This window comes from Ornithorhynchus anatinus, chromosome 6 (genome assembly GCF_004115215.2).
Source record: "Ornithorhynchus anatinus isolate Pmale09 chromosome 6, mOrnAna1.pri.v4, whole genome shotgun sequence".
Taxonomy (NCBI): Eukaryota; Metazoa; Chordata; class Mammalia; order Monotremata; family Ornithorhynchidae; genus Ornithorhynchus; species Ornithorhynchus anatinus.
In genome coordinates, this window is record NC_041733.1 from 11,195,234 (window position 1) to 11,210,097 (window position 14,864).

Sequence of the window (14,864 nt, forward strand, 5' to 3'; positions counted from 1 at the left end):
GATTTCTATAATTCAGCAATTGAACCATTCTTTGGAGCAGGCAGGCCCCTACGGGATCTGAATGTGATGAGGTTCAGCTGAAAAGAAATCAGGCTGTGGGCTGGTCAGCCAATCATCTGGTATTTACTGAGTCCTGGAGGTGGCAAAGTGCTGTGCTCTCCGGGAAGTTAGAGAAGAAGGGAGGGATGGGGAAACAGTCTCCCAGAAGCTGAGAGACTGGATCGACAGATCCAGGAACCAAAAAAAAAAACGGATGGAAGATGTGTGAGAAGCCCATAAATGTAATTTGAAAAGTGGGGCTTAGTCTGGGAAGGCCCCTTGAAGGAGATGTGCCTTCAATAAGGCTTTGAACAGGGGGGAGAGCGATCATCTGGTGGATTTGAGGAGAGAGGGTGTTCCAGGCCAGAGGCGGGACGTGGGCCAGGCGTCGGTGGTGAGACAGGTGAGTGGGAGGTCCGGTGAGAAGGTTAGCACTAGAGGACCTGGGCTCCCAGCCAGAGCTCTGCGGAGTGTGGTTGTCCAAGGGGGTGGTCGGAGGTGCTTGCCCTGAAGCTGCGTATGACCCTGCACCTGGCCAGAGGGGCAGAGGAAGAGTGGAGAAGGGAGCATTTTGTCCTGATTCATTTATTTTTGGCCTGCAGCTCAGGCTTGGCTAAAAGTGTTTCCCCTGAACCTTTTCATCACTTGATGACTTTGCCACTTAAAAGGAGAAAAGCACCTGACCCCAGTGATTCTCCCACCAAGGGTCCACTAAAATGTCCAGGCATCTTAGCACCTGTAAACACTTTCCACATACGGATGGTTGGCACTGAGGAGTATGCCAGCGGGAGCTGGAGGAGAAACAGCTTTGGAGCCAGGGTAATGGGGCGAACTGGCTGCGGAGTTGGGTAGGGAGGTCCCGGGGCGGGGGCCGGAGGTGGGTGGTTGAGCAGCTCCCAAGCAGCAAGTTGTCCACCACGAGGGAGGGTGATGGAGGGTGGGCAGGGCCGGATCCGGGCCCCAGGAGAGCGGACACCCTGCGATGAGGCTTTTGTCTCTCTTCCCGCCATCTCCTCCATCCGATGAGCTCCCGGACCCTAATGAGGGGGACCCGGGGTGGATGAAGGGTGGGAGAGGGCACCTGCAAGGCCGGGCAGAGTGGGGCTCCGTGAGCTTGGCTCCATCTCTGCGGGCTGGCTAGCTGCCTCTTTCTCTTCTCCTCCTCCTCCTCTCTTCTTCTCCCCCTCTTCTTCTCCCTTCCCTTTCCTTCCCTCTCCCCGGCCGCCTGTCTGTGTGTCCCCCCACGGGTTCCCCCTGGGCTTTCATTCAATCGTGTTTATTGAGCGCTTACTGTGTGAGGAGCACTGTACTAGGCACTTGGAAAGTACAATACGGCAATGAAGACAGACAATCCCTGCCCACAAAGGGCTCACGGTTCAGGAGCTGGGAGGTGGAGACAGACATCAATACAGATAAACAGGCAACAGTATAAAGAAATAGAATTATAGAGATAGCCATAAGTGCTGTGGAGCAGGGGGAAGAGCGAAGGGAGGAGGAGCCGAGGACAGGGAGGCTTAGTCTGGGAAGGCCTCTCGGAAGAGGGGAGCCTTCAGTAAGGCTGTGAAGGGGAGGGGGGAAGAGGGACCGTTTGGCGGATTCGAGAAGGGAGGGCGATCCAGGCCAGGGGTCGGCGGCGGGACAGGCGAGCTGCAGGCCTCCAGCCGCGGCGAGCCCGGGCCGAGGTCGGGGCTGCCGTCCAGCCCTCCGTCCGTCCGTCCCTCCGTCCATCCCTCCTTCCTTCCGTCCGTCCGTCCGTCCTCCCTCCCTCCCGGTAACGGGGTTGCTTAGCAACAAGGGGCGGAGGCAGAGGCGGGGGAGAGGAGCGGGGACCCGGCGGCTCTCAGCATCTCCGGCCCGGGGGCTGCTTTGCTGATTCACAGAGGCCGTCCGGTCCTGCTCGCCGCCCGCGGCCTCGCCCCCCGCCCCCCCCTCCGCCCGGGACCCCCACGTACCAAGGTAGGACAGCGGGCCGGACGGCGAGGAGGGGCCCGAGGCCCACGGCCGGGGCTGCTCTGCACGAGGCTGCCCCGGACGGACTGTGTAGGTGGAGGTCTGTGCGTGGATGCATGGGTGCATGGATGCTGGTACGTCTGTACGTTCGCCCCAACGTGCATTTGCTTTTGGGGGGGCAACTTGTCGGATGCAGGGGTAATCTCCCGGGGGGAGCCACCGTTTGGATTCCCTGGGAGTGATCCCGGGCGTGGAAGAGACACCCATTCTCCCGAATAAACCCCCTACGCCCCCCTCCCGGAACCCCGGCTCTCCCCTGGTTTTTGTGGGAGCCTTTCTCATCCTCCTCCTCTTTGACCCTGCCTCCCCTCATGGGGTTAATTTCTAGAGGAGACTATGTGGGGGGGGGGGGGCGGCGGGAAGGGGAGGGGGGTCTTCCATCTTTCCCTGGAGCACACGGGCCGGCGGGAGGGATGGGGCCAAGGGTCGGGTCGGTTGGGTTGGCGGTCGGTCTTTTGACTTGCCGATTTAGTTCTATTTCCTTCCCTCTCGCCTCTCCCCGCAGCCTCCTCGCTTAGTCCCCCTCCCCGCCGGGAGGAGAGGGGCCCCGGGGGCCCCGTCCGGCCCTCGGCACCGGACAGGGGACGGAGCAGCTGGACCCCGTCCCCAGGGTACGGGGGAGTGGGTGGGGGCTCGGGCAGAAGCCCCACGTGGCAGGGCATCTGCTGCCCTAGAACCGGGTGTGATCACATGGCGACCTCTCTGTCCTCCCCGGGGCAAAACCGGGATAAGGAGCCCATCTTTTTTTTTTGTTTTTTGGCTTTTTTTCCAAGTTGTTCAAGTCAACAAAAGCCCGTGAATCTCATGGGCGGTACACTGCCCCACATTCCACCCCCTGCCCTTTCTGCAACTGCCAGCCCCAAAGGACCGTCCCATCTTTTGTGTTTCGGAGGATGGAAAAGGACGGCGGCATCTTAGGTATATTTTCCCTCGGGGGTGTGATCGGGGAGGGGCCTGGGGGCAACCTATTGAACCCTACCCTCGCACCCCCGAGTTGGACCTTCCCCATGGGGCTAAGCAGGGATGGGAGCCTCACGGGCCCTTAACCAGGGTGCAAGTCTCTCCAGGTCACGTTGATAAACATTTTCCCTGCTCAGGTCCTGCTTCCCAAGCACTCCTACTCCTGCTCCCCTGGAGGCTGCAGCCAAAGCTGTGAGGTCCTCTTCCTTCACCTGCCACCCCCCAATTCCCTGGAGAGCTGTCCCTGGCCACCACAGCTGTCCCAGGCCGCCTCCGGCCTGGGCATGATCTCCCTTTGGTTGGAGTCAGGAATCTGAATGACAGCCCAGGGAGAGAGGGATTTTCTTTGAATTTATAGCATCCCTGAGCCTGGAGTGGTGGCCTGAAGTCCATTCAGGCAAAGTTGAGCAAGGGGCGGGGGGGGTGTGGGGGGTGGGGGTGCTCCGGACTGATGGAAGAGCCAGGGTCAGTGTCAGGGAGCAAGACCCCCTTCTATCCCCAGCATGTCCAGAGCGCAGCTGGCCACAAGTAGACTCCAAGAAGAATCCTTGACCGTGAGGATTAAAGGCTGGATCCATCCTGGATGATGGAGTCAAGGGGCTTGACCAGATGATCCTTCTGGTTTCATGATTCTCTGGGGTTGGGAGAGGCCCATTCACACCAGCAGACCACAGAGCAGCAACAGCTGCCAAGTGTGTGGTTGTCCAGAGGCCTGGCTTGGAGCACTGGGGGCTGGAGAAGTGCACAAGAGCAGGTGTGCCATCCCGGGCTGGGGCTGAGGCGAGCAGCAGTATTAGTAATTATATTTATTGAACCCTCACAGGTTGCAGTGCTCTGTATTAAGTGCTTGACAAGCACACAATAACTTATCCCCATTTTACAGATGAGGAAAATGAACCCCAAGGAGGCTAAGCGACTTAGCCCACGTCAGGCAGCAGGCAAGTGGTGGATCTGGATTTGAACCCGTCTCCTGCCTCCCAACCCTTCTGAGGTGGAGGTTGCTGCTGCCTGGTACTTTTAGGGTGGGTGGTTAGAAACTACTGAAGCCAGACTGAAGGAGAGCGGGTGAGCTCGGGACAGCAGAGCTACGTCTCGGAACCCCGAGTCGCGGTGTCAGCCCAAGGACCAAGGCCCAAGAGGGAACGGATCTGGCCTCCAGCCCGAGCTCCGGGCTCCACTAACTCCACCTGGTTTCCAGGCAGGAGACTGGTGGAGTCCACCCTCCTCCCGGCTGACTGAGCTGTCCTGGCTGTGAGGGTCCCCCATGTCTTCCAAACCCCACCTCCCCAATACTGTAGTCTTTGTTACGCACTTTCAGTGTGCTAAGCACACTACTAAGTGTTGGGGTAGGTCCAAGATAATCAGGTCAGACACAAGTTCCTATCCTCCTTTTCCTCAGACTATACAACCTTAATTATAGTACCTTGGCACATAGTAAGGGTTTAACAAATGCCATCATTATTATTATTATCCCACACAGACCTCACAGTTGAAGTAGGAGGGAGAACAGGTATTTATCCCCATTTTCCAGATAAGGAAAGGGACACAGAGAAGTGAATCCTCTAGATCGTCCTTACCGTCCCCTAGACTGTTAGCTTGTTGTGGGCAGGGAACGTGTCCGTTATATTGTACTCTCCCAAGCTCTCAGTTCAGTGTTCCGCGAACAGTAAGCTCTCAATAAATGCAATTGACTGACTGAAGTGACTTGCCCAAGATCACCCAGCAGACAGTGTGACCCCTGAGGTGCCCACCCCTTCTCCTTTAGGTTTTTTAGGATACAAATGCCCTATAAGAAGCTAAAGTGTACAGCAGAACATTCTAAAATTGTGGGGCCTGTCCCACCTGAATTGGAACATCTGGGCCCCTTGATCTGTGGGCCTCAAAGCCCAAGGCCTTGGAGCCATTGAGCTGTTCCCATGGGCAACTGGAACCCAAGTGAGTAGAAGAACTGGTCCCTTTGCTCCCAAGAGCCAGAGTCCGGGTCTAGGATGCCTGTGCTTGGGGGAAGTGCTGAGTCCGTTCGTCCTGGAGTCGGTAATGGGCACTAGTGAATTTGGGTGAGGCTGGGGTAAACTCTGTTGGCCAGAGAAGACCCTCGGGCCACTGGAGGATTTTTCCGAGCAGTCTGATGGACAGTCTGGAAGGAATGCAAGGGATGGGTTTGCTCAGGGGAAATGGAAGCGGCTTGGAATAGTGGGGGGAGGCGGAGGGTGTTGGTTCTCCAGGACAGAAGGTGGCAAGGGGACAAATCGGTAACATCGGGCATGGCCGGGCTCTTGGGGAGAGGAGGAGGTGCATGAGAGAGGGAGATCCACATAGCCCCAGGATTGTCTTTCTTGCTGGCCCCCTGTGGCCCACCGGTTTAGGGGAAATGGCCTGGCCATTTTGGTTTAGGGGCTAAGGCTCTCACCTGGGCTGCAGGGCTGTTTTCACAGGACTGGGGGGAGGAAAATGATTTCAGGCCTCAGGCCCTGGGGCGTAAGACCCTAATAAATACCTTTACTGCTATTGGTGAGTCAACAGGCAATGTACCTCCAAGAAGTGGCTTGGATTATAGGGCCAGTGGGAGTGGGGGGGGGGGTAATTCCCTCCTTCCCAGAAGTGGTTTTTAATCATGGAATTGGTGCAGGCTCGAGCGTGTAGCTCCCTCCCCGTGCTACGCCGCCGAAAGAGCTGACAATACAGAGGAGCACCTTTGAGTCACCCATCCACCAATGGTATTGACTGAGTCGTACAGGGTGCACGGTGCTGTACTGGGCATTTGGGACACTACAACAGAAGCAATACACCTTCCCTCCTTCCGAGGAACTGATAATCAGACAAAAATTATTTATACAAAGAGTGGGAGCCAGAGGGAGAACTAGGATATAACAGAGAATAGTACAAATATGTCAAGATGAATCAAGCAAGCAAGAGTCTTTAGGAAGCACCCAGTGTGGGCTGCTTACTGTGAGAAGAATGTGGGAGAATACAATAGAATTAATAGACATGATCCCTGCCCGCAAGGAGTTTACAATCTAACAATAATAATGGTATTTTTTAAGCGTTTACTATGTGCCAGGCACTGTACTAAGCACTGGGGTAGATACAAGCAAATCGGATTGGACACAGTCCCTCTCCCACATAGGGCTCACAGTCTCAATCCCCATTTTACAGATGAGGTAACTGAGGCACAGAGAAGTGAAGTGGCTTGCCCAAAGTCACACGGCAGACAAGTGGCGGAGTCGGGATTAGAACCCACATCCTCTGACTCCCAAGTCCTTGCTCTTTTCACTAAGCCACGGTGCTTCTCCAATCTAGCGGAGGAGACCCATGCTAAAATAAACTACAGGTAGGAGGAAGTAATAGGAGTATAAAAATAGGGACATTAGCTCAACAGTTGTTCTGGGCAGTGAGGAGAAGCAGCATGGTGTAATGGATAGAGCATAGGCCTGGGAGTCAGAAGGTCTTGGGTTCTAACCCCAGCTCTGCCACTTGTCTGCTGTGTGACCTAAAGGTCTAAAAGGGGGAGACAGACAGCAAAACAAAACAAGTAGGCAGGCATCAATACCATCAAAATAGAGAAATAGTCATAGATATATAATAATGTTGGTATTCAAGTGCTCACTATGTGCAGAGCACTGTTCTAAGCGCTGGGATAGATACAGGGTCATCAGGTTGTCCCACGTGAGGCTCACAGTTAATCCCCATTTTACAGATGAGGGAACTGAGGCACAGAGGAAATGAAGTGACTTGCCCACGGTCACACAGCTGACAAGTGGCAGAGCTGAGATTCGAACCCATGGCCTCTGACTCCCAAGCCCGGGCTCTTTCCACTGAGCCACGCTACATCATTAATAAAATAGAGTAATAAGTAATATTTACAAATATACACAAGTGCTGTGGGGAGGGATTAGGGGCAATGGGGAGGGGAGGGGAGGAAGGGCAGAGGGAAAGGGGGGCTCATCTATTCATGGGCAGTAGAGCATAGTGGAAAGAGCCCAGGATGAGGAGTTAGGAGACCTGGGTTCTAATGTGGATCTGCCACTTGTCTCTGTGTGACCTTAGGCAAGTCACTTAAGCTCTCTGGGCCTCAGTTTTCTCATCAGTAGAATGGGGATATAATACGTGTTCTCTCTCCCCTTTAGATTTTGGGGCCTACATGGGTCAGAGACTGAAATCTAACAGTATTATATCTACCCTAGTAGTTGACAGAGTAGTACTAGTATTTGCTAAGCACTTACTGTGAGCAGAGCACAGTACCAACTTCAAGGAAAGAATCCGCAGTTGGGAATTAGATGTGATCTCTGACCTGCAGGGGACTCATAATGTAGTATTATTATAGGGGCTGGCTGCTGGATTGATGTGATTCGGGCAATTATTCATGAGCTCTCTGTGGGCAGGGAACATGTCTACTGACTCGGCTGGATTGTACTCTCCCAAGCGTTTAGTCCAGTGCTCTGCACAAAGTGAGTACTCAGTGACTTCTCTGTGCCTCAGTTACCTCATCTGAAAATGGGGATAAAGAATGTGAGCCCTACGTGGGACAACCTGATTACATTGTAACGGTGCTTGGCACATAGTAAGCGCTTAACAAATACCAACATTATTATTATTACTAATGAATATCATTGTTTGACAGCTCCCTGGAGGAGGTGGGCCAGGAAGTTGGACGGGCTACGTCTCGTTGGATTTAGCACCTCAGTCTCCCCAACTGCCCTCCGCACCTTCCCACCTGCGGGCAGCAGTGGCTCTGGGAGCATCCGTCGAGGCCAGGGCCACCCGCTCTCAGCTCTGGGGGTCCCACTGCCCCTTTGACCCCCGCTTGCTGAGCAGGGCCCAGAAAGTGGGCCCTGGGATTCAGGAGCAGGGCTGAGACAGGCCCAGTGGGGCTGTTGAGGGGAGGAGAGCAGATCAGAATAAAAAGCACTCAGACCTGCCCCTGGAGTTACCTGATCTGGGTGGATGTCAACTGTCTGGACCGGACCGGAGATTCCACTGTCGTTTTGCCTAAGGCTGTCTCCCACGGGAAGTTAACTCCCTCCCTTAGGGACATTAGCTAACTAATATATCATGTCATTTATTAAGCACTGACCATTCAGGGAAGCAGCGTGGCCTAGCAGAAAGAGTGTAGGCCTGGAAGCCAGAGGACCTTGGTTCTAATCCTGGCTCTGCCACCTGCCTGCTATGTGACCTTCTCCATGCCTCAGTTTTCTCATCTACAGTATGGGGATTCAACCCCTGCTCTCTCTCCCACTTAAACTGCTAGGCCCATGTGAGCCAGGGACCATGTCCAACCTAATTAACTTGTATCTACTCCAGCACATAGAACAGTGCTTGGCACATAGATAGGGCTTAATGCCATCGTTATTATTGATAATCTATATTATGTGCTAATCGGTCAATCATATTTATTGAGTGCTCTCTGTGTACAGAGCATTGTAGTAAGTGCTTGGGAGAGTACAATACAACAGACACATTCCCTGCCCATGATTTTACAGTCTAGAGGCGAGATTATGGTCTAGAGCACTGGGAGAGATAAAAGATTAAGAGACTGTACCCAATTTCTGTCTCACACAGGGCTCACAATCAATCTTCTCCCCATTTTGTAGATGAGGTGATGGAGGCCCAGAGAGGTTAAGTAACTTGCCCAAGATCACACAGGCCAGGGTGGAGCAGGGAATCAATCCCAGGGGTCATCATCATGAACGGTATCGATTGGGAGCTTATTGCGTGCAGAGCACTGTCCTAGGCCCTTGGGAGAATACAGTACAACAGAGTTGGAAGATACATTCCCCACCCACAACAAACCTGCAGTGTAGAGGATTTCTGGAGAAATGGGGTCTCCTGATCCCCAGTCCCGTGCTGTTTCCTCTAGCCGTGGTACTAGTGGAGCCGGTGGGGGCAGGGTAAAGGAGCGGAGTGTGTGGGTTGGGAGTGTCTGATGCCTATTTGGAAGGCTGCCACATGATAGGGGCGAGAGAAATGCCTGTGCTTCCCAGGATCCCTCCTCAGGGACTCCTTTCCAAAAAGGAAACAGCATGGCCTAGTGGATAGAGCACAGGCCTGGGAGTCAGAAGGGCCTGGGTTCTAATCTCGGCTCTGCCACTTGTCTGCTGTGTGACCTTGCTGCGTCTCTTCACTTCTCTGTGTCTCAGTTACCACATCTACAAAACGGGGATTGAGACTGCGAGCCCCGTATGGGACTTGGACTGTGTCCAACCTGATTAGCTTGTATCTACCCCAGCGCTCAGTACAATGCCTGGCCCTTAGTAAGTGCTTAATAAATACCATTTTTAAAAAACAACCTCCTGGCTTCGGACTGACACAGAGTCATTCCTTGCCTTTCAGGTGCCTCAAGGAGAGCCCCACCCCCCATGAGCCTCGGTTCTGATGCAGCCCATGGTCATGCCCGGATGCCCCTACACCCTTCCACGATGTCATGAGTGGCGGGCACCTGATCAATCCCAGCGCAGCAGTAGCCTGAGCAACCCCCGCCCACAGCCTCAGGTAAGAGCTTTCCCATCAAGCTGTTTCTCTCTCCCTGCTGCTCCTTCCTCCACGGGCTGAGATAAGGTGCCCAATAAGTCCACTATGGGCCGACCGGCTCCAGGTTGAGCTGTCTGGACTCTCTGTCTCTCTGAGGGAGGGGGATTGTGCTCTCTCTGCAGCCCGGCGGCTTCTGGGAAGCTCCGAGGCCCTCTCTGCCCAGGACATCCCAATCAGGCAATCCCCAGTGCAGGCGCGTAGAGATGGAAGGGGAAGAGGCTGAGGAGGGGCCCAGCCTGAGAGGAGACGGGCTCCGCTCCCGGCCCTTCCCGCCACACGCCCCCAGAAGCAGCCTCAGATCTGCTGTGGTCAGAGCTCCCCTCAAGGTTGGCCCTGGCCCTGGGCTCACCCCAGCCCCGCCGGGCCCAAGGGTCCCGGAGTCTGGGGGACTCACAGCCACGATGGCTCGGACAACTGTCGGGCAGAGTCCCTCGGAGCCCCGGGGGTCCACTCCGGGCCCAACTGCTGAGCGGGACCCGTTGGGCAAGCCCATCCCAGACCTGGGGCTCTTCCTCAGCCATTCCACCTCCCCCATCCCCCAATTCCAAGTCCCGTTCGAGTCCCACAGAGGGAAGGAGCCCGAGAGCAGTGAAACTATTCCCGTGGGCAGGGGGAGCATGGAAACAATGCAGGTCGGAACGGGGCGGGAACGCTGTGGGAGACACGGCCGGCCGGGCCGGGGACGGACCTTTCTGGCAAAAACAAAGTGCCTTCACCCGGGCTGAGGGTGGGATCCTGGGATCCCGCCCAGGAATGTTGGCCTTTCCACAGGCGGCGCCCGGCCTGGGCCGGGTGGGGATGGGGCGGCACCTGAGGGGTGGTCTCAGCGGAGGGGTAGCGGAGGGCAGGGAAGTGGCGGAGGCAGGAGCGGGGGGCCACACCCGAAAGGTGGCTCCACAGGTGGAAATGTGGGAGGGCAGGAGACGGTGGAGGTCGGGGCGGGGGGCCCACTAAGGGCTGGTCCCACAGTTGGGGAACTTGGGGGCAGGGGAACCGTGGGGCAAGGTTGGAGGGCCACACCTGCGGGGGTGGTCCCGCAGCAGGGGAACCGGAAAAGCAGAGGATGTGGTTGCTCAATTCCCATTGCTCCAGCGGGGCAGGAGTGACCCTTCCGTCGCTGACTCCCATTAGTCACAAGGGATGCCGGGGCCGGGGTTCCGCAAGCCCTCCACCTGCCTTAGGACCCCAGAGCCAGGGAACTGGCCCCTGACCCCCTGGCCTCCCCACCCCCTGACCTCCCACCCTTCCCTAGTTTAATTATAATAATAATAATAACGATAATGGTACTTGTGAAGTGCTTAGTAAGTGCCAAACACTGTTCTAAGTGCAGGGGAAGATACAAGGTAATCAGGTTGTCCCTCGTGGGGCTCACAGTCTTAATCCCCATTTTACAGATGAGGTCGCCGAGGCACAGAGCCCTTAAGTGACTGGCCCAAAGTCACACAGCTGACAAGTGGCGGAGGCGGAATTGGAACCCACAGCCTCTGACTCCCAAGCCCGGGCTCTTTCCACTAAGTCACACTCCTCCTCAAAGCTACTACTCTATACTGCTTCTAGTTTAGTCTTCTCATTGCCGGGGAGCCTCAGACCTGCTTCGCTCAGGTCCCCGCCTCCTCCCCTTCCTCTGTGCAGGTGTTCTGGGACTCTAGTCCCAGGACTATTCCCCACAGCATTTTACCCAATCCCAGAGGATTTTCCTTCAAACGGTGTCCCCACCCCGTGGCACCCCTGTGTGTTGGGGGGCTCAGAGTTTCCCTCCTTCCTCCGGCTCCCACTGTGCCCCTCCTCCTGTGCGCCACCCCCGCCCCCACAACCCAGACTCTGCCAGCTGCCGGCTCCCTGGGGCTGGGGGGGCCCGAGGGAGCAGGAATTTCCCAAGGACAAAGCTGTGATTGACCTGTGAGCGCCTGCCACAGCCGCCCCCCTCTGGATTCCTGGGGGGTCAGTAAACAGGGCAGAGCTACGCGCCGCTTCCCGTCCAGCCGCCCATCTCCCTCCTCCTGTTCCAGCCAGCCGCCGGCCCTGCCCACTGCGCCTCTGCCCCTCGCCCGGAGCTGGAGCTCGGCCTCTGCCCGGGCCTCAGTCACAGAAGAGAGAGAGGGGTGGAGGGCGGGGGGCAGAGGAGGGCAGAGCCGCCGCTGACCGGCTCCACGGTGGAGCCTCGGCCCTGCACAGGTAGCAAGAGGCTCTCAGCTACCGCCTGGGTCTTCTCTGGGACTCTGGGCTCGCAGCGGGGAGGACGGAGGGGGGATGGCGAGGACTTGGGGAGCCAGGAGGGGCCTCACCTCCCTGCCTCCCGCAGGGGCTTTCTCTTCCCTTGGGGAACCAGGGCGGTTGGATTAGGACCAGGTGTGGCACCCTGGCCAGCACCCAGTTGCCGCCCAGCTCCTCGGTCCCGAAGCGAGGAGGGTCCCGAGTGGGTTTGGTGGTGGGGAGGTGGGTAGAGGAAAGGGGGTGAGGGAGAAATACCTTCTGCTCTGCCCAGGAGGGAGGGCGGGGGGGTGGTCCTTCCCGCCAATGGCTGTGACCGGCCCCAGATGGGCTCTGGGTGGGAGTGGGAGTTGGGTTGGTGGTAGCCAGGGGCGGAAGCTCTGGTTCTCTGGGCTGGGCTGTCTTCTCCGGTGGGGACCTGGGGTGGTTAAGGTGCCAGGTGGTCTGTCCCCTCTCAGGGAGAGCCCGGGCCACTTGCTGACCCAAACGCCAGCGGCTGAGGTGAGCCGTCCTGGGTCTGGGGGATGGAGGCTGTGGAAGGGGCTCGCAGTGAGGCGGGGGCTCCTGTCAGAAGGTTCAGGGTCAGGCCGGGGCGAGAGCCGCTGTTGGGGCAGCTGCTGCTGGTGTGAATCGTGCCTTTGCCTGCCGTTCCCTGGGTGACCCCGGCCAAGGGATGCCTCTTGTGGGGAGGATTCAGTTGCCCCGTCTGTAAAACGGACCCCGGGGGCATTTCTTCTCGGAGCAGAGGAGGGATGCCCCTTGGCACCTTGGCGGATGGGAAGTTCCCGAGAGCCCGGCTGCAGGTCATGCTCCCACAGGCTCCCAGAGCAGATTGGGGAGCCTTCATTCCCTCCTCCCGTCCCTGAGATCCGGGAGTTTTGCACCCCCTCTTCCACCGTTGGCCGTCCGGCTCCGGCTCTGGGGGGGGTGGTCCCCGTCTGGGTCCTGGCATGGTACCCCCATCTTTGGATGCCCAAAGGGAGCCAATAGGTAGTGGGGAGGGTGGGGGAAGACTGTCTGACTGTCGATCTGCCCTGGTTGTAAAGGCGTTGGGAGAACTGTGATTTCCCGAGGATCTCCGGCTGGGGTAGGAAGCCCCGTTTTCCATTTTGGAGGGGCTGGGTGTGGAGGAGTGAGGAACGTCTTTGGTCTCGGTGGGAGCTACCACCCCATTCCTCGGTGGTCCCATTGGGAGCTCAGCCTCAGCTCTCCTTGGTATCCCTGGATCTAAGGGGGCAAGAAGGAGGAGGAGGTTAAAGGGTGGGAATGCCCATTCAAAGGAAAGAGGAGATTGAGGTGGTTCCCCTGTGGGGTGTCACTCCCTCATGCTGGGCAATGGGGACTTGCGGTCCCTGGTGGCTGCTGCCTATGCTGACCGACTCCTTATATTGGTGTGTTGTGTCTCTGTGTGTGTTGTGTTTTGTGGGGGGGGTGGGCGGGGGGGTCTGTCCGTGTATGGGGAGCTGTGTCTGCCTGTGGGTATCTATGTGTCTGTCTGCCTGCCTGCTGGCGGGCATGCGCCTGTCCAGGGGCCGGTGGTGGCGGCAGGGACTCAGGATGGTGCCGGCCCGCCCTCGCCCTGTCTGAACCAGCAGCTTCCCAGCGGGCCCGGGCGGCCCCCGGCCCCCCTCGACATGAACCTGTGTTGGAGCGAGATCAAGAAGAAATCCCACAGCCTTCGGTGAGCCCCGGGAGCCCCTGACGGGGGCGGCGGCGGGGTCAAGGGAAGGCCGGGGGTTGCACGCGTGACCTTAGCTTCACCGAAAACATTCACCACTTTCCCATCTTGCCTAGCCCATCTCACTTCCCGACCTAGGGAATTCTTTCTTCCCAGCTCTCTCTACACCTTCTCCTCCTCCATTCCTTCCCTCCCCCCTGCCTCCTGGCCCACCCACCATATATATCCCTCATCTGGGGGATCCCATCTTCCCAGCTCTCTCCATAGTATCTCATCCTCCGTCCTCAGTCTTCCCAACTCTTTCCACAGCTTCTCCTCCTCTGACCCTCCCCCTCATCCTCACCCCGCAACTGGGGGATTCCATCTTCCCAGCTCTCTCCGTAGCTTCTCATCCTCTGTCCTCAGCCTTCCCAGCTCTCTCCACAACTTTTCCTCCCCCATCTCCCACTGTTCCCCGCCAGGGGGATTCTAGCTTCCCAAGTCTCTGCAGCTTCTCTTCCTCCATCTTCGGTGGAATTTCCTTCCCCCAACCCGCCTTCTCTCTTTCCGTTTCCATCTTCAGTTGCCTCATGCCAGCCAGTTCCTCTCCTCTCCGCTGCTGGCCGGGGAGCGATCTGAGCTATCCGCCAGACCAGCTGCCCAGCTGCTAACCTCTGCCCCGGCCCCTCCCTCCAACCCCCTCCCCAGGTTTTGAGTTGGTCACGGCCCACGGTGCTTCCCCCCCGTATCCACGCGTGCGAACCTCCACGCGTGCGAACCTCCTCCAGCTCCCTGCGTCCTGCCTCCGAGCCCCTAGTGGTCTTTCAGGGAGGCAATTACTCTTCCCAGCCACACATTGTGGGGTCAAATTCACCCTCTGCCCGGGGCCAGGCCGGGGTCCCTGGGGACAACTGAGGACAATGTGATAGGCCTGGGGTGCTCCTCTGAACTGGGGTGGGGGTGGGGTCTCTTCCGGTCTGGATGGGGACTTGTCTTGGAGCCTTCTCTAGGATAGACTGACCCCTGGCCCTGCAGCAGGTCAACCCCGTATGCCTGCAGCTCGGGACCTGCCCGGGGCCGGCGTGGTCCTCGGGAGGCCTGGGTCTGGGAGCCAGCCCGGTTCTGGAGAGGGCCAGGCTCGGGATCCTGTCCAGTGCCGCCTGGGGGGGTCTGCACGTATTGGCGGGGTTGTCCGGACTGAAGTAGTCCCCATAGTCCCCGGGGCCTCCCCCTCCTCCCAAACTGCCCCATACTCACCGGCTGGGCCCCCGGCCCCGCGCCTGCCCACAGGGCTCGCCTGGAGGCCTTCTCCGACCAGAGCGGGAAGCTGCAGGCCCCCCTGCAGGAGATCGTCGACTGGCTCGGCCACAAGGATGAGGAGTTGTCGGCCCAGCTGCCGCTCCGGGGGGACGTGGCATTGGTGCAGCAGGAGAAGGAGACCCACGCGGTGAGTTCTCGC

The 14,864-nt window shown here is 57.7% G+C and overlaps 1 protein-coding gene across 3 annotated transcripts in view; it reads left to right on the plus strand.

Moving 5' to 3' along the window:
• The first annotated feature begins 399 nt into the window (after positions 1-399).
• The window catches only part of DRP2 (dystrophin related protein 2), a 29,542-nt gene continuing 15,077 nt past the window's right edge, over positions 400-14,864 (plus strand). Inside the window, exons 1-4 of one of the 3 annotated variants that reach the window (XM_029066944.1) lie at positions 400-442; positions 9,340-9,498; positions 13,278-13,429; positions 14,696-14,852. In XM_029066944.1, coding sequence (XP_028922777.1) covers positions 9,382-9,498; positions 13,278-13,429; positions 14,696-14,852 — 426 coding nt within the window. In that variant the 5' untranslated portion in view covers positions 400-442; positions 9,340-9,381. 3 annotated transcript variants of the gene reach the window in all.